The 18600-nt window shown below is 47.8% G+C and overlaps 1 protein-coding gene across 2 annotated transcripts in view; it reads left to right on the top strand.

Annotated features, from left to right (window-relative positions):
- Window positions 1–18600, top strand: part of LOC119169732 (MAM and LDL-receptor class A domain-containing protein 1-like) — a 336454-nt gene that overhangs the window by 27878 nt on the left and 289976 nt on the right. For both annotated transcript variants that reach the window (XM_075886851.1, XM_075886852.1), the window contains exon 2: window positions 15754–15885. In XM_075886851.1, coding sequence (XP_075742966.1) covers window positions 15754–15885 — 132 coding nt within the window. The remainder of the gene's footprint in view (window positions 1–15753; window positions 15886–18600) is intronic.

Genomic DNA, 18600 nt, shown 5'->3' with positions numbered 1-18600 from the left:
GAACGCATGCTGTTGTAAATGGCTGGCAGCCTACTTCGGCAGCGCTGCTGCAGGCGCCCAGCTAGCGCTGTATGATTACTACCTACGAAAACAGTACACTCACCGTTAACAGGCCCACGTTGTCCGTGTCCGCCACTCCATGAATATTCCTTAATCCGAGCGTCACTTCGAACACGGTGTAATTGACCACCATTGAATATGCGCCTGTTCGCTAGAACACACACAGCGACCAAGACCCCAGACCAACGCAACGCATTTGAAAGACGATGAGACAGAGAGAGCAACGTTGAGCGAGAAGGAGGAGGCACTGGCGGCAGTGCCTCCGCCTAGACGGCGCCGAAAGGCAAGCGCTATGGCGCATACGGCGGACGGCCGTTCGGCGCGGAATCACTCCTTGTAAACGGCAACTCTCCTTCCAGCCAGTAGCACAGCGACGCAGGTTATTTACCAGCCTCGGGTTCTTTGAGTATTTTGACGGAATGCGATTGCAGTGGGCGAAAAATAGTGAAGCAAAACTTGCGGAAAACAAAGTGCACCATGGAATGGCCAGAAACAATAATTATTTCGTCCTCGGTGGCATTAGCGGGAGAGCATCGCTACACCTTTTTCCAGAGGAATTTCTTTTCGCATTGTCTGTGTCTGGCAATTCCGCGTATGGTGCCGCAAACACTGAATGCGTAGTCGAAGCTGGAACAAATTAATCCACAGTCGCGGATGTTTAGAAGGCTTGTCACGCACCACGAAACGTGCCGAGGTTGTTATAACAAACTTTTTGCTGACCACATGATCAGCACATAATTCCATATGGTTGCCCAATGAGCTAGCTAAGCACCTGTAGCAAAGGCAGGGCACGTTCTTGTTAAACGTTGTTAATACAAACGATGGTTGTGCATAAGTGCAGTGACAGCTTTCCGTGTGAATTGGTCATAACCCACGTTTTCGAGCGTAGAAGCGCCTCAGCGGACCTAATCAGCTACCACAGCAAGTTCGTAAGCAATGATGAGGTACGAAAATGTGCAGCTGTTTTCCATGTACTGAATAGTCCGTGTACAGTGCGTTGACCACCGCCATTTCTTAAGCCACCTCCCATATAGACTCCCAGTCTGAACAGGTGTGGGACCTTAAACACTAAGAAGCAGTGCCCCCCCCCCCCGCACACACACACGAAATTTGAGGGCGCACGGGCTGATACACACGCATACTTATTCACAGGCGCACACACATACACGTATATACACATACGGCAACACACACACGCGACCGTAAACACACGCATGCATGGGCGTACACATGTGCACAGGCACGCTTAACACAAGCACGTACTCGCACATACACGCGCACGCACACATGCACGGGTGTACACAGAATCGCGCTTACACGCGAACACATGCGCAGGCTCACGCACACAGACCCATACTCGGGCGAACATTATGTTCCTGTATATAATCCACAGCAAACATGTAGCTTATAACCAACGCTAAGGTGAGCTTTCGTAACGTGGATTGCAGTTAATTGCCATTATAGATGAAACGCGATTTGCTTCTGCTGGCATTCTGCTGTATTCGGAGAGCACCTTCACACATTCTAAGTCTAGGCCGTCATTTAACGCAAGGTCCACATATTAGTGCAGTAGCTACGCTGCTCGGCCGCCAATCCGAAGGTCGCGGGTTCGATGCCGGCCGTGGCAGTCGAATACAGATGGAGGCGAAAAGGTAGAAGCCTGTGCACTGTGCGATATCAGCGCCCATTAAAGAACACCAAATGGTCAAAATCTCTAGAGCTTTCCACTACGACGACCCTTATAATCATATCGAGGTTTTTGAGACGTAAAATCCCAAATATTATAATTATGTGTTCTTCTTATGCTGCATATTCCATCTGATGAATCGTCACCTACACCCTTCTCAGGCACAAAAGCACCCTTAGAGCCTATTTTAGGGTGCTATCGAGGCAAGCACCCAAACAAATGGGTGCTTTTTTTTCAGTCGACCATTTATGGGTGTTAAAGGGTGTTGCAAAGGGTGCTTTCTCGTAAAAGCACCCTTTTTACACCCTTTTGGGTGTAAAAATTTTTACTGTGTAAGAGAGTGCACGCGTGCCGCTCCTCTTGTGCGGCCTTGCCACTTCTCGTTTAGTCGTTAGATATCCGCTGGATAGCGGCACTTCTATATGGTAAACATATGATGAAAAGCTGTGAGTTGGCGGTACTTGTAGTGTTCACTAGATGGACGGGCGGATGGACCGACGCGCGCATGGATGGATGGACGGATAAGAAACAGATGCACGGATGGACGCACGGATAGATGAATGGACGCGAATACGGATGCATGAATGGAAGGACGGGTGAAGAGACGGACGCACGGACAAACGCAGGGACAGATGCACGTACGGGCACACGGACGGACGCACCACGGACGAATGGATGAACACATGGACAGACGGACGCATGAACGGACGCACGGAGAAACGTACAGACACACAGTCGCACGGACGGGTGGATGAACGGTCCCACAGACGAACGCACGGGCGGACGGAAGCAAGAGCGAACGGAAGGACGGAAGAGTGGACGATTTGACGGATGCTTCGCCCTACTCATCATCTTGCACTCCATGGATATACTCTGATTTCTTTAGGCCAATTCATCGAGTGAATTCGGTTTGTTGGTGGGAATGAAGTCAAGGCAAATTTCATCAGCACTCTTACAAACACTGTCCTCGTTTTCTGACAACTTGGTAAACGAAATTATGAAAATTAGGTTTGTGTTTTTAAGTTGCGTTGACTGTTTTGAAAAAGGAGCCCAAAATTGAAACTATAACCAAAGCAAGCACGAAGGCTTTTCATAGTGACTAAAGCTATATGTATTCATTGACGTGGTATTATAGGCTATATAGGTGATTTCGATCAGAATTTTTTTGTTTGCTTGACCTCACCAACGGCTTCACCAAGTGTGGGCCTATGAAATGGTGTTATGCTATCCCAGAGTAGAGCACCAAAAACTCACAAGCGTTGTCCACTCTTTTATTAACGAGACAATTTTTAAATTCCCTCTACTGTGGGAATAAAAGTTATGCCACCTCCCACTAAAGGAAATCATATGTAGATGCGAAGCAGCGGGTGCTAGTGCTTACACTGGGGGCGACGTTGACGCTCGCGCTCATCGCAGCGTTGCGCAGGAGAGCAATATTGGAAGGAGCAAAGCACGCATTGATGGACCGGTGTTTCCTACTGGAACATGCAAAACGCTGCTAATAAGCACTAAGAGACAGAAGACTCCGGTATGATACTTCGAGGAGATTCCGATTGTACGCTCGAGAAGACTTTACAGTCCGCTTTTAGCTAACGCGTTCGCTACGAATCGCGATAGCGGAACAGTGCAAAGGAGAAATCTCCCACCGGCACTTCCTCGGAGGTCGAGATTTAGTGGCTAATAAACGGTTGGCCAGTGAATGGTTGTGTAGCGTGACATGACGTGAAAAGAACTTTATTGAGGTCCGGTGTTATGAAGCCTTTGTTTTCTGTAAATACCCTTTTTCTAAACAGCTCTTGAGGAACAGATATTTAGATGAGCTATAGGCCTCCCCACACAATAAGTCGGTGGCTACGCCCACAATGGGACCGGAAGTCGAAGTTCCGTCACGATGTCGTGGGCCCTCTGGACGGCCTGAAGTTGTGTGTAAAGGCTGCGGCGCTTTAGAGATGCATCTCATTGCTCCTTCGTGATGGGCGGAAAGGCATGAAGGGCTGGGCACAGCCAGAGCATGCGATCAAAAAAGCTTGTGTGATGGCTACATTGGGGAACGACTGTGTAGGGCCGAGGTCTAACTTAATAAATAATCGAGGAGTAGACTAGGAATGGTTTTGCAGTAGTCTGTATGTGTTCGCCTGATGCTTGGTGAAGTAGGAGTGGGGCACTGTAAATTTTTTCATCGCCAGATGATAATGGGAAAAGATTTCATGAAAAGTACTCAACGGCTCTTTATAAATGTCGACTTCGTTAATAGCATAGCTGTTCGCGACAGCGCGGTACTAGATTCGTGTGCTATCCGGTGGGCCTACTCGTTTGGGTTACTTCCATGCAGCGCGAGCCGTCAGTTTTTTTTTTTTTTTTCAAACAAGAAACTCGCTAGCAGACGCAGTCTGTGTCGGTGTTGCGAGGTGAAATAGGAGAGCGTAGGAAAGAAGAATAGGAGGAGGGGACGCGAAGGCGCAATGACGCTGTATATGCTGCGGGAAGGGATGCCAAGGCGAGAGGGGGACCGAGCACAAATGCACTCGCTCAGTGTGTCGGCGTTACGACGCGGGAGACGGAGGCGTATGAGAGCATAGGGAGGGAAGGGGACGCACATGCGCAATGGGGGGGGGGGGGGGGGGTTAACGTCTTGGAGCCTATCTATGTTGGCTGGGAGGGATTCCTAGAGGAGAGAGAGGGGAGAGCGAGCGCTTGCGGGTTGTAGGACAGGAGGGACGAGAGCAACAATCAGCTGTTGGATAGCGAGAAACAGGAGAGTTGAGCATGCGTAGTGTTAGCGCGGACACCGCCTACGCCGCGGAAGAAAGGCGTGAGCTCATCGTCCGTCTGCCCAAAGTACATCATCCATCTGCCCAAATACCTTGCACCTGCTGGAAAAACGCAGGGCGTCGTGTACCGGCTGGCGTGCGCCACCTGCTAACCTCTTACATTGGGGAAACCAAGAACATCCATGAACAAATAAAGCAGCACAGAACTGCAAATAGATAAATAAATATATATATATATATATATATATATATATATATTTATATTATATATATGTATATATATATTATATATATATATGTATATATATATATATATATATATATATATATATATATATATATATATATATCCAGCGAGTGTCTTCTGTGAATCCAGTGATGAATAGAAATTGGCTTGAGCGGACAAACGTGCGAAAACTTTTATTGCTCCTACGTTCCGGCCGGGGTCCGGCCTTCGTCAGGGTTCCCTGACGAAGGCCGGACCCCGGCCGGAACGTAGGAGCAATAAAAGTTTTCGCACGTTTGTCCGCTCAAGCCAATTTCTATATATATATATATATATATATATATATATATATATATATATATATATATATATATATATATATATATATATATATTGCAACGAGCAAGGTTGCGTGAAAACACAGATTATTATTCGAGAAACGTTAGCCGCAACAAGCTGGTACAGGCAGGAACCCGGCAAGCACGAGCCACACACGGACGTCAACGTCTTCTTTCACGCTGGCACAGAGCTGGCGCCACTATGCTTCGGTACAATTACTCCCCGCGCAGAAAGGAGCCAACCTGGCGACCTGAGGAAAGGACACGACAAGGGGGTCATAGCACGGTTTGAGGCGTGATACGTGTACTGTTTCACGCCCACGGCAGCGTTGGTCCGAAGGTGGATCAATGGGCTCAACTTCATAGTTGACAGGAGATGTTTGCCGCACCACACGGTAGGGGCCATGGTATTTCGACGAAAGCTTCGGGGAAAGACCGGGAGGGGTAGACGGGACCCAGAGCCAAACCAGCATTCCTGGGTTATAGTGTACAGTAGACGCAGAGGAATCGTGGTCAGTTTTCTGGCGCCATTGGTCTTGTGCGGTAAATGAGCGAGCGAGTTGACGACACTCTTCGGCATAAGCAGCTGCTTCGGAAACAGGCGTCGCTTCGGAAACATCAGGCCTGTAAGGGAGAACGGTGTCCATGGAGCTTGATGGCTCACGTCCGTACAGGAGGAAGAAAGGAGAAAAGCCAGTGGTTGTTTGTGGCGCAGAGTTGTACGCGTACGTGACAAAAGGGAGCACTTGGTCACAATTAGTGTGGTCGTCAGAGGCGTACATGGCAAGCATATCTCCAAGGGTACGGTTAAAGCGTTCCGTCATGCCATTGATTTAAGGATGGTATGCCGAGGATTTCCGATGAACAGTGCGACATGCCTTGAGTAGCTCGTCGACGGCGTTCGAGAGAAACACGTGTCCACGGTCACTCAGTAATTCACGAGGTGCACCGTGTCGCAAAATGAGATGGTGAAGAAGAAAGGACGCAACGTCTTTCGCAGTGGTAGCGGGCAGTGCAGATGTTTCAGCGTAGCGTGTCAAATGATCCACGGCAACGATAATCCACCGGTTGCCTCGAAGAGAGTTGGGTAGAGGACCATAAATATCAATTCCGACGCTGTCGAATGGTCTCGCTGGGCAGGTTAAGGGTTGCAAAGGGCCAGCAGTGCTGTGAGAAGGCGTCTTGCGTCGTTGACACGTGGTGCATGACCGAACGTACTGGCGAACGTGCCGATACATGCCGCGCCAGTAGTAACTTAGACGAAGGCGAGAGTAAGTCTTAAATAATCCAGCGTGGCCACACTGAGGGTCATTGTGAAAGGCAGCGCAGATGTCCGAACGCCAATGACGAGGGATGACAAGGAGCCACCTACGGCCGTCCGTCACGTAATTGCGGCGATACAACAAGCCTTCACGGACAGCAAAGTGTCTTGCTTCACGAGAGAGGGAGCGTGAAGTCGTTTCTGACGAACTGTGAGAGAGGACGTCGAGCAAAGAATTGATCCAGGGATCCTTGCGCTGTTCGGATGGCATGTCAGTGATGCTCAACGATGACGAATCGCAAATGGCAGTTGATAAGCAGGCAAGGTCAGGAGGCAGTGGAGAACGGGATAGTGCATCGGCGTCTGAATGTCTGCGTCCTGAGCGATAAACAACACGGATATCGTATTCCTGAAGGCGTAAAGCCCAACGAGCGAGGCGGCCAGTAGGATCTTTCATGGATGCTAACCAGCATAAGGCATGGTGATCTGTGACAACATCAAACTGGCGTCCGTAAAGGTAGGTGTGAAATTTTCCTATAGCCCAAATGATAGCCAAGCACTCCTTTTCCGTGACGGAATAGTTGGACTCTGCCTTCGTTAGTGTACGGCTGGCATAGGCGACAACGTACTCGTCGCAGCCATCCTTGCGTTGAGCGAGAATGGCACCGAGGCCGACACCGCTAGCATCCGTGTGAATTTCAGTGGGTGCATTGGGATTGAAGTGGCGGAGAACTGGCGGAGACGTGAGTAGCCGGCGTAGCGCCGTGAATGCCTCATCGCAGTGGGAATTCCAGCCAGAGAGGTCCGCGCTACGGGAGAGAAGCTGAGTCAGAGGGGCAATTATAGAGGCAAAATTGCGAATGAAACGCCGAAAATACGAGCACAAGCCTACGAAACTACGAAGCTCCTTTAGGGTAGTAGGCTTGGGGTACTCAGCAACGGCACGCAGTTTGGCAGGGTCTGGCGATATTCCTTCTTTTGAAACGACGTGGCCGAGAATTGTGAGTTTGAGGGCGCCAAAACGACATTTCTTGATGTTTAATTGCAACCCGGCTGCCGTAAGGCACTGGAGAACTTGTTCCAGACGGGAAAGATGAGTTTCAAAATTCGCCGAGAATACAACTATGTCGTCTAAATAGCAAAGACAGATGTGCCATTTAAGTCCCCTGAGGACACTGTCCATCATTCTTTCAAAAGTCGCAGGCGCATTGCAAAGACCGAAGGGCATCACACTAAATTCATATAAGCCGTCAGGGGTCACAAACGCCGTTTTTGGACGGTCTGGTTCAGCCATTGGCACTTGCCAATATCTAGAACGCAGATTCAGTGAAGAGAAAAACTCCGCACCTTGAAGGCACTCCAAGGCGTCATCAATGCGTGGCAGGGGATAAACATCTTTGTGTGTGATGTTGTTTAGTCGACGATAATCCATGCAAAACCTGATGGAGCCATCCTTTTTTCGCACGAGGACCACTGGCGAAGCCCAAGGATTGTGTGAGTGCTGAATAACATTACGTTGCAGCATCTCGTCGACCTGTTGAGTGATGACATCACGCTCAGCCTGCGAGACGCGGTAGGGGCGCTGACGAAGTGGAGTATGATGACCGGTGTCGATACGGTGAGCGACAACTGACGTGCGTCCCAAGGGAGGTTGTCCGTGGTCGAAGGAGGCGCGGAAACGGTCAAGTAGTTGAATGAGCTGATTGCGCTGGTCTTGCGTAAGGCCGGTGTCTACGCTGCGCAACAGAACGTCTTCGTCAGGTAGTGAGGGCGCGGTGCCAGCTGTGACAGCATCCACGGACATCGGTGTCGTATCAGAACGGGCATCGAAAGGAAAAATGTCATCATAAGTGTCAAGACTCCCAATACATTCGCCATGCAATAAGGTAGCGGGACAAGGGAATGGATAGCACACGTACACGGCGCTGGAGCCGTCGGCAAGTGTTATGACGGCAAACGGGACGACTAGGTTCCGGCGACGAGTGCATTCTTGTGACGGCATAAATAGGGCAGTTGAATCGGAAACGGAGTTGCACAAAAGAGATACCGCGGCGACCGAAAAAGCAGAAATGACGACTTCAGTGGCGACGATCACCTTTTTGGGTGAGCGAGGGAGATCTGTGAATGTCGTGCTGAATGGAAACAAAACGAGTTGAGCACGAGCGCAGTCAACAACCGCATGATTAGCGGAAAGAAAGTTCCATCCCAGGATAATTTCATGAGACGCATGCGGAAGGACGACAAATTCAACGATGTAAAGCACTCCTTGAATCACAACACGAGCAGTGCATGTGGCAGAAGGTTGGACGTGTTGTGAACTCGCTGTGCGTAAATAAATTTCAACCAGTGGAGTCGTCACTTTGTTCAGTTTGCGGCATAACACTTTACTGATTATACAAATAGCGGCACCTCTGTCGACAAGAGCAGTTGTGGCGAAACCGTCCACAAACACGGAAATCTCGTTAGGGGGCGAAAGATGAGGCCTTGGAAATTTCGTCGGTGGCGCAGCTCTTGCCTCAGGAACTGCGACTGTTAGTTTTCCTCCTGGGCATGATTGGAACGGCGAAGCATGGGGGAAGGAGACCGAAGACGGGGTGAAGGAGATCGACGTCGACTTAATCTGGTCAACGTGAGCGGGGGTATTGTGAATCAGGTGTCACATGCGATTCTGATTGCCGAGGTATGTTGCCGGAATGCTGAACGTCATTAAAATAGAATCCACGACGACGACAGTAACACGCGACATGTCCTGGAATACCACAGTTGTAGCAGACGGGCCGGTTATCCGGAGTACGCCAAGAGTTTACAGGTGCTCGATGTGGTGGAAAGGGCCGATTTACCGGATAAACCGAAACTGGTGACCTGTAGTAGTTGGTGGCTGGACTGTATGAAGGGAGCGGCGCTTGGGCAGGAGGTCGGCGGACGGCTTCTGCATAAGTCAGCGGTGCAGCAACTGATATTGGGGACGCGGGCGAAGGGAGAGCCTCGGCAACTTGCGTCTGAATAGTACGGCGAAGTGAGTGGTCCAGTGTTGTGGGGGTCTCGTTGATGGTGGAGACAAGAGAGAGCTGTCGAGCAACTTCCTCCAGGATGTACTGTTGAATTTGAGGCATTAACACGCTGTAGTCGGGGCCACTGCTTTTGCACTTCAAGGCCGAAATATGAGCTGTTTGCGTATTAGCGCGAAATGTAGAAATTCGTTCCTTGCGCAGCTCATCAAAAATTTGACATAGCTGAATCACGGCCGTGACGGTCTGTGGGTCTTTGGCCACAAGCATATGAAAAGCGTCGTCATCAATGCCTTTCATTATATTCTTTATTCTGTCAGCCTCCGTCATCCTGGCATCAACTCGCCTACAGAGGCTGATCACATCCTCAATGTAGCTCGTGAAGCTCTCACCATTTCGCTGAAATCGTCCCCGCAGTCCCAGTTCAGCACGAAGCTTACGCATGGCTGGGCGACCGAAAAACGAGGTGACGGCCTCTTTGAAAACCGACCAGGTGGAAATGTCGGCTTGGTGGTTGGTGAACCATAGGTTGGCCAAATCCGTCAAGTAGAAGATGACGTGAGTCAGCTTCGCAGGGTCATCCCACTTGTTAATCGCGCTGGCATGCTCGTACTCTGCCAGCCAGTCCTCGACATCTTGATCTTCAGTGCCGTTGTATACTGGTGGGTCACGCAGACGAAGTACACCAGAACACATGACAGGTGGCAGCGGGGAAGAGCCTTGTAGGGGATCGACGCGCTCGGTCATCGCGGACTGAGATGGTAGCTTACGGCTGCGGAGCTCCAGGACGTTACCCCGCATTTCCACCAAATGCAACGAGCAAGGTTGCGTGAAAACACAGATTATTATTCGAGAAACGTTAGCCGCAACAAGCTGGTGCAGGCAGGAACCCGGCAAGCAAGAGCCACGCACGGACGTCAACGTCTTCTTTCACGCTGGCACAGAGCTGGCGCCACTATGCTTCGTCGGTACAATATATATATATATATATATATATATATATATATATATATATATATATATATATATATATATATATATATATATATATATATATATATATATATATATATGCCCGGCTCCAAACCTTGGGTGTCGAGCATGTTGCTTCGTTTTGCATTTTCCCTGCGTGGACTGGACGGACATATAGTCGGGTGAGAGACATGTCGAAGTGCTTTTGAGCCGGTAACTTCACTACGAATGGAAAGGTGTTTCAGTAGGAAAAAAAAGTAAAACTACAAAAAGACGGGTGTTGCTATGTTGTGTCGGTACGGACTGAGCTGCAGGTTAGCTGGGAAAATAAGGCAGTAAAAACTCCTAAATAAACTCACTAATTCGAAGAGCTCATTAACGTATAAAAGCTCCTCAAATTTTCAGGGGGTAACATAATTTTTCGACCACATTACAGCTTGAAGAAATTTGTTTTTAACAGTTATGAAGTGTCGCATACGGCGTGAAAGATGAGGTTGAGGCCCCAGGTTTTCTCCTTTAAATCCACAATCTAAAGTGTACTGTACCACGAGGTATGCTGTGCCAAGCCATCATGAATAACGCAGCCGCTCTTTATTTGGTAGGACATCGCATAACAAAAGACGATATTCTGTGCTCTCGTAACATTTTTACGAGAACTTGAAATTTGGCGACATGGTGCCTAACCATTGAGAAATTTTCGGTGCTTTTGAATGCAACGACAAAGCATCAAAAAGCGCTTATTGCACCTGTCTAGTTCTTGGGAATATTTTGTTTGGCACTCATAATTCCTCGTTCTCCACATTTATTCATCGAAAAACCGGAGTGGCACCTATGGACGCAAGTGGTTCAATGAAACAGAGTGAAGGGGAGCTTGATGCTCACCACTCGTGCTGCTGGAATCCTGCTCTGTGGCCTTTTAATCCACACGAATGATTAAGCTGGAGCACTGTGCGCATTCTGCGTTGATTAGGTCAGTAATTGTGAATCGAAGTCAATGTTATTTACAAAGTCGCTTGAAAAAAAATTGGCAGATCCCACGTGCAGTGGAAATCGAGGATATGCGAAGCACGGATGAGAAAGGTTTCTAACTCACTTTAAAGTCAGTAGGCCGTTACGAGGTTTAGGTAAATGAGGCCGCACATGACTTGCGTGTCATGATTATCATGTTTGGATGTGTCGTTTACCTTCGTCATCTATTCACGTCACGTGATAAAAAAAATTAGTATATGTAGAGCAAGCGAAACGGCCGCGAGAACGCCATGAGCGTGGTACGTTGTCATGTTCTTATATGTCACGGTTGTAAGGATTATCATGTTTGCACCAGTCATCAACGTTACTAGATTACCTCAGTTTGCAAACTCCGCCGGGATGCGGCAGCGAAACGCGGCCCCCTTCGTTTCCCGCTCTCTAGGTGGCGCTTCCGACACCATTTGACCGGTCGCCGCATCGTAACGGAGCCTTCGCGCAATGTTAAACGGAATTTACGCGGTTAATTTTGTGTAATGGGAGTTATTTCCCGAGAGGGTGAGCGAAGTTTATTACGAGTGTGCAAGTAAATGACCAGTTGAGCCGCTAAGGCGATGCCACACGGCAGAGACGTGAGCGCGATGCCCGAATCTTGCGGGACTTCTGTTCATACAGCTCTTTTGCGTTCCTGTTCTTTAAAATTCGATTGCCTATGTAAAAAAAAAAACCATTGACAGTGGGCCACAGCATTAAGTCTAAATGCTAGACGGCTATGCACCCACTGGTGCTACTTCCACGAAGACAACGTGGTCCGACGATGAGACCTGGGCGCAAAAGTAACAAATATATATTGTTTTACAAACCCAACAATCGCCACTGTCGTCATTACCAAAGTACACTTTCGCTTTTTTTGTGTAGCAGCAAACCGCTAAATGACACTTTGTCAGCGGAAGTACACTCGCTCAAAGTGCCCTAAAGTTGCCACGTTTGTCAGGGGTAATAAATAAAGGACGTGTTCCTCCGCTTGTAGTCGCTTCTCTTCAAGCTCCAATTGCACGCGCTGATCGTCACAAGCTTGCGCGGGGAGGTCTCGTTCTATTACGCGTTGCGCGTCAACACAATCTTGGAGCGCCGCGGGTTCGAATCCCGGCTGCGGCGGCTGCATTTCCGATGGAGGCGGAAATGTTGTAGGCCAGTGTGCTCAGATTTGGGTGCACGTTAAAAAACCCCAGGTGGTCGAAATTTCCGGAGCCCTCCACTACGGCGTCTCTCATAATCATATGGTGGTTTTGGGACGTGAAACCCCACATATCAATCAATCGATCTTGGAGCGCGGCTTCTCCTAGACCCTTGTCCTTACCGATAGCGTGCAGCTTCTTTAATTATATGGATTTCTTCGTGGCGTCTGACATTCAGCAAGATGGTAAAGCCGATCCTGGCAGGACTCGCCAAAATTGTGGGACAAATGTGGGCGCAGGTCAGTCAGACGGGCAAAGGAAATGCTATGAGTGTTTCCTGTGCCCGTCTGACTAACTGACGAAGAGACACTACTTTATATACATATCAGCACAGACACGGAACTACACTACACGGCATATATACTTACAGATACAAATAACTAGCATGAACACGTACCACACTCCCACCACTGCAGTTATTCTCGGTGCTTGAGTCGTGGAGTTGTCGAACAGCCAAGCTCCAAGCTCTCGTCCGGCGTACCCCGAACAAGGGGTGGGTTGTAATGGTGCACGGAACCAAGTCGGTGGTGCACGCTGTGTGGTCGTGGTCTCAGCAGGCCAGAAAAAGGCCGCGTGGGCTCGGCGCCAGGACGAGGGTGAGTTGCCTCCTCTGGGTCAGGACCAGTTCATGGACCAGCTCAGCTGATACAGTCCAGAGAGAAACCCAGTGCAGCAGTGTCAGCACCTGGTACAGCGCCGGGGACGTCAACAAGACCAGTGCCCTGAAGGGTGGCTTGAACGGTACCAGCCAAGAAGGGCACCTTGGACAGCGACAGGCCAGCGCCAGAGACAACGCCAGCCACTCGCCAAAAACGTCGCGAGGAACTGCAGTCGGGGACAGGTGGGGCGATGCTCAGGCTAGTAGTCTTCGGAATTGTGGAAGCCGGAATGGGCCCCGGACCAGCAGCGTCGGATCGAGACTTTGGCACGGGGCTCGACCGCCCGATCCGTTTCTCTGCCGCTCGCCAAGATATCCTTGTTCTTGTTGCCCTTCACTTGTGGCTCATACCGATTGTGGGTGATTGGTCAATAATTGAGTGGTCTTATAAAGCATTATTCAATTTTAGAGTAAAGGAACTTACAAATTGAAAACGTTACAAATTTAGAATGAAATATTGTTGATCACTGATATGTGCTTACTATAAAGTTTATGCCATCGCTCGTAATCTTTACTCGATCCCCTTGCACACCATCATCGTCTTTTCCCGATCGGCTCCTTCAGTTGTGGTAAATAGTCTCTCACCCCACCGGTCTTTTTGATGCTGCCTCACACAATGCCTATTTCCGTAATGCTTGGGAAGTGTGGCATTTTTGTTGAGATGTAATCATATTTGCTGCTGATTATTGAATTGCCATGAGTTCAGGTTGTCGGCTAACAAGGAAGTTCTTGCTTTCGTGCTTCATGCCTTCACACCTTCGCTCCGCATCCTTCGCCTTAAATGAGTGCATCTTTTTTGCTTCGGTCTACTGAGTTCTTTTGTTTTGGGAAAAAAGTAGACAGGTGACGACATTTTGTTAAGAAGAAAAAAATCAACTTTTAACCTAAACTACAAAACATATTAGTATTAACGACATGCGCTAAGATTCATGCAAGTCCAAATAGAAATTGCGGCTATACACCCTAATAATGTTGTGTATTTATTTTCCACAGCATGAGCATAACTTTCTTTGTTTATGTTTCGCCGCAGCGTTTGTTCTACTATAGTGTCAGCCCACGGCCATGCTTGATTGGAAAGGTGTGGAATGCTCAAACATATTCTCTTCCGATGATGAGCGTAACAACTCGGTTGGTTCGTCCCATCGTGCGCTAATACTGCGGCCGTAGGCTCTACAGCGGGGGACATTGGTCATTGTGGCGGTGAGCACCTACTCAACAAGGTGCTTCATTTGTAAGTACGCGTGCTAGTCGGGAACTGCTTTTCTGTGGAGCATCCTCACCCGTCGAGTTTGGTGTAATCAAATGCAGTCGTATACAACTTTACAAGTTCACATCATTTCCTAATCAAAGTAGGTTGCATAGAAGCCACCACCTTCAGCTGATGCCATGTGCCGAACGGCAGAAGTCCTCGCCTTCGGAGAATAGAGTCGAGTGCAAAAGTGGGGACATTGCTTCACCCGAGGAGGTGACGGCTGCACCATTTTTGTAGTCTGGCTGGGGCCTCTCCGTAATGATTGTGTTATGACAGACTGTAGTATATTGTAGTTCACTATAACTTCGGAGGCTCTTAGTTCGTGCCAGCAAAAGGCACCTCTGTACTGCAGCTAACAGCCCGTGGGCACGTGATCCTTACTTCACAAAGCCGCCAATTTACTGTGGAAAGCTTCGTGCAACGGAAATTTAGGAAGTTTTAGGGCAGGGTAGAAGTGACACATTTAGGAATTCGCTAATGTTTTATTTTTCCTTGTAATTTATACCTTATACTTTCAAGTCTTGAACATCAGTTTTTATACATAGCTAAAGCAAGTTCTGAATGCAGTATAACGTGTATAACTAGCATCCTATAGTATTTCACTAAATCCCATGACTATTGTCTATTGATCCGAAAATCCCGAACACTTTGTTCAACACAGCCAAGTTATTAGACAATACTGCATGGCATTTCACTGCAAAGAACAATGATTTTACACCTGATGATTGCTAAAAATTGATTGAAAATTTGAGTTAAAATTGTACTTCAATGAACATTATGATTGAATCGTCTTTTAGAAGTGACACAATTGACATTGTCTTTATTGAATGTATTACGAAAAACTACAGAATGCATGTTGGTTGCATGATAGGTAATCTAGAGCTAACTATTTTTGATGGAAGCCTTTCTTTGGAGACTTCTCCGGCAAAAGTTTAAGTGGGTGGTCGTAAGCATTTGAGCGTGTGCATGCTTGTACCAACGTGATAGTGCGATGGCCCATCCAGTAGATGGCACTACAGTGAATTGGCAAAGACATGAGTAGAGGCAAACAACTTTCCACAAATTACACTTGCTTTCAGTGTGACACGTTTTCCTAAGCGAACGGCCATATGCATGTTGGACACAGAAAAGGAGCTAAGCTCTGCAGTTTCGCCTTAGCAAATAAATACGCAATAAATGAACATTAACAATACTCACAATAACCTACAGCTTGCACGGGTAAGACAACTTTAAGAATAAGAATATAGCTCTGGTAAATATTTGTATGAGTTGGGAGGATCTGATTTAAACGTCTTTTTTTTTACATTTTGCCGCAGAGACATGTACAATGGAGAACGGCCCCTGCAACGAGTGGGTGTCTAGCGAATGCAGTGAAGGTGCTTGCTTCCAGGTGCACAAGGTTTCAGAGATGAAACACGGGCCGGTTACGGACCACACATTTCATACAGGTGAGCTTGTGTTCTGTGAGGAACCTTCAAATTCTGCCACTGTGCAACTTCGGAAAACATTTAATGCGAGCACAAACTACATTTGCCGCTACCGGCAAACCTGCTTCTTAGGCTGTGTGCATGATCATACATTTTCATCGAACATCGCAGCATGAAACAAAAGCAGCCACTTATGATACGCAAAACATAATTGGCTGAAGACATGAAAATCTTTTTTACTAGTGAATCGAGTACAAGCGAAGCTACTCGTAGAAAGTTTTTTTTTTCTTATTGAGAAGTGTAGTGCTGAACTAATTTGCAGTGTAGTGAAGGCCTATGTGTATCTAGGAGAACTTTAATTGTTTGTGTTTTCTTAAAATTCACCTATATACTTCTCGGGCAGGTATAGATTGATAGATGGATAGATGGATGAAAAACTTTATTAGGGTCCTTAAGGGTTCCACACCCACTCTATTGGGGCAGGATCGCGGGCCACTCCCATGTAGAGACGGGGAGGCTTAGCCTCACCGCCGCATTGTTGGCCTTTTGGACAGCCTTGAGTTGTATGAGGAACGGACTCGGGAGCTATAAATAAAAGGAATTTTCAGAAAATTCTTCATTTTTTCTTGTAAAGAGGGGCACCTACAGAGTATGTGGTTAAAATTACTGCAATTGTGACAGTGCGGACAAAGTTCTGAAATGTTGGAGTAATGGCTATAGTTTACAAGGCTAGGGTATCTTCCCATCTGAAGCATGCAAAGAGAGATTGCCTGTGGCCTAAACAAATTTTTGTGTGGTAATAAACAAAACTTACGGCCTTTGATAGTGCTTTGTTATCTCGTTCAAGGCACTGAAAATGTCACTAAAATAAAAGTTAGGGGCTGATCCCTCTGTCTGAAAAGCACCACAAGTCCCGTGGAGGTAAGCGAAGCCTCGCGCCTTGAAGCGGGCTAACTCGTTGACATTAGGAAAGCCCCTGACCTTCAAGCCAAGGTGAGCAAGGAACCAAATAATAGTGTGGTGGGTGCGTTCCTTATATGCGATAGTTTCCTAAATTTCCTTGCACACGGAACCAGAAGCGAAGGCCCTAGCAGTGAATTTAGCGTCCATATAAATATCAGTTCTTTGTAGATCAAGGAGAGCTAGCGCAATGGCCATCTGTTCTGCTTGGTTAAAAGAAGTGGTGAAAACCAACGCTGAGGAGAAAATCTGACTCTTAGTATCTGCGGATACTACTGCAAATTGAGCGGAAATGCCGTACTGTGTGGCATCAAGAAAGCATGAAACAGACGAGTGGGTGTGAGCTTGAGCTAAAAGAGAAGAAGCTCGAGGGACGCGCATGCCCACGTTGTACTGTGGATGATAATTTCCTGGAAGGGGACAAACTTTCATTCGATAGCGTATAGAATCATCAAGTGGCATTTTTTGCACTTTGAGCGTCAGGAGGTTGACTCCAGTGTCAACCAAAACCTTTCTTCCCGCTGGTGTGATCGAAAGCACGGCACCTATGCCATTTGTTGAGCCTCGATAACTTCTTCAAGCGTGTTGTGGACTGAAAGTTTCATGAGGATCTAAGTGCTTGTGCGCACAGGAATGCCAGGAACTTTCTTTATGATTTTCCTTATCAGGATGTTCGATTTTTCTCATGAAATTGCCACCTGTGCATAGATGCGACATAGCTTATATGGCTCATGAAGAATGGATGGAACAGTCTGAGGAGGCTGTTCTCTCGAAAATCACCCAGACTGTTGGAAGTGCGTGAGATTAGTCGGATGACTCCTTTCACCTTGGAAGTCAGATGGTCGATCGTGCGGCCGTTCTGTCCATTGGCCTCGATGATCATGCCAGGAACGCGCATGAAGTCCAGCCTTGAAATATGCTGCCCCGATGCTGCGTGCAGCCTAATGTCGATGTCGGGCAGTGGTTTCCAGTTTTTGGGTTTGGGTTGTCGCCTCGTTGATCGATATAAGATAAGTTCGGACTTTGACGGCGATAGCTTGAGGCCTATTTCCTCTATGTAGATTTTAACGCAGTCAACGGCCTCTTTAGGAGAGCTCTCCACAGAGCCCTCCGAGCCACCGATACTCTATATGGTGACGTCGTCCATGTAGATGGCATACTTATTGCTTTCTTAGCTTGACAGCTTGGTACCAAGGTCGCACATTGCAATGTGGGGAGACGACTCAACCCTGCTGGCTGCCGAAGGAACCGAGGTCATAGGACTTAGGCTTGAGGTCCCCTAGCTGTATGTTGGCTTTTTTATTCTTGAACACAGAGCTGGTGAATTTTAGAAAGTTGGCTCCAAAGTTGAGGAAAGAGTTGTTGGCAAGTATGTGGAAACGCGAGACACTGTCAAAGGGTTTTCAAGATCGCATTCGAGAATGGCTCTAACGTCTTTCGTCTCCTGATTTATGATGTAATGCTTCAGCATTTTTATGAAGTTCAGAGAAGATAGGTGTGGGCTAAAACCTATCATGTTACACGGAAACAGGTTTGTCTTCTCTATGTGTTTCGATATCCGCTTGTTGACATGCTCTGTGACCTTGCCTATACAAGACGTCAGCGAAATGGGTCGTAAGTTGCTAAGACTGGGACTACGGCCAGGTTTAGGTATGAGATTAACCGACGCCGTTTTCCAATGCTCAGTGAAAGTCCCCGTCTCCCAAATACAATTGATTTTTATTGTGAGGATGTTGACAGAGTCATCTACTATGTTGTGTACTGTCTTGCTTGTAA

This window comes from Rhipicephalus microplus, chromosome 2 (genome assembly GCF_043290135.1).
Source record: "Rhipicephalus microplus isolate Deutch F79 chromosome 2, USDA_Rmic, whole genome shotgun sequence".
Classification (NCBI taxonomy): Eukaryota; Metazoa; Arthropoda; class Arachnida; order Ixodida; family Ixodidae; genus Rhipicephalus; species Rhipicephalus microplus.
Note: the sequence above shows the minus strand (reverse complement) of the source record. Positions and strands in the feature narration are given on the sequence as shown.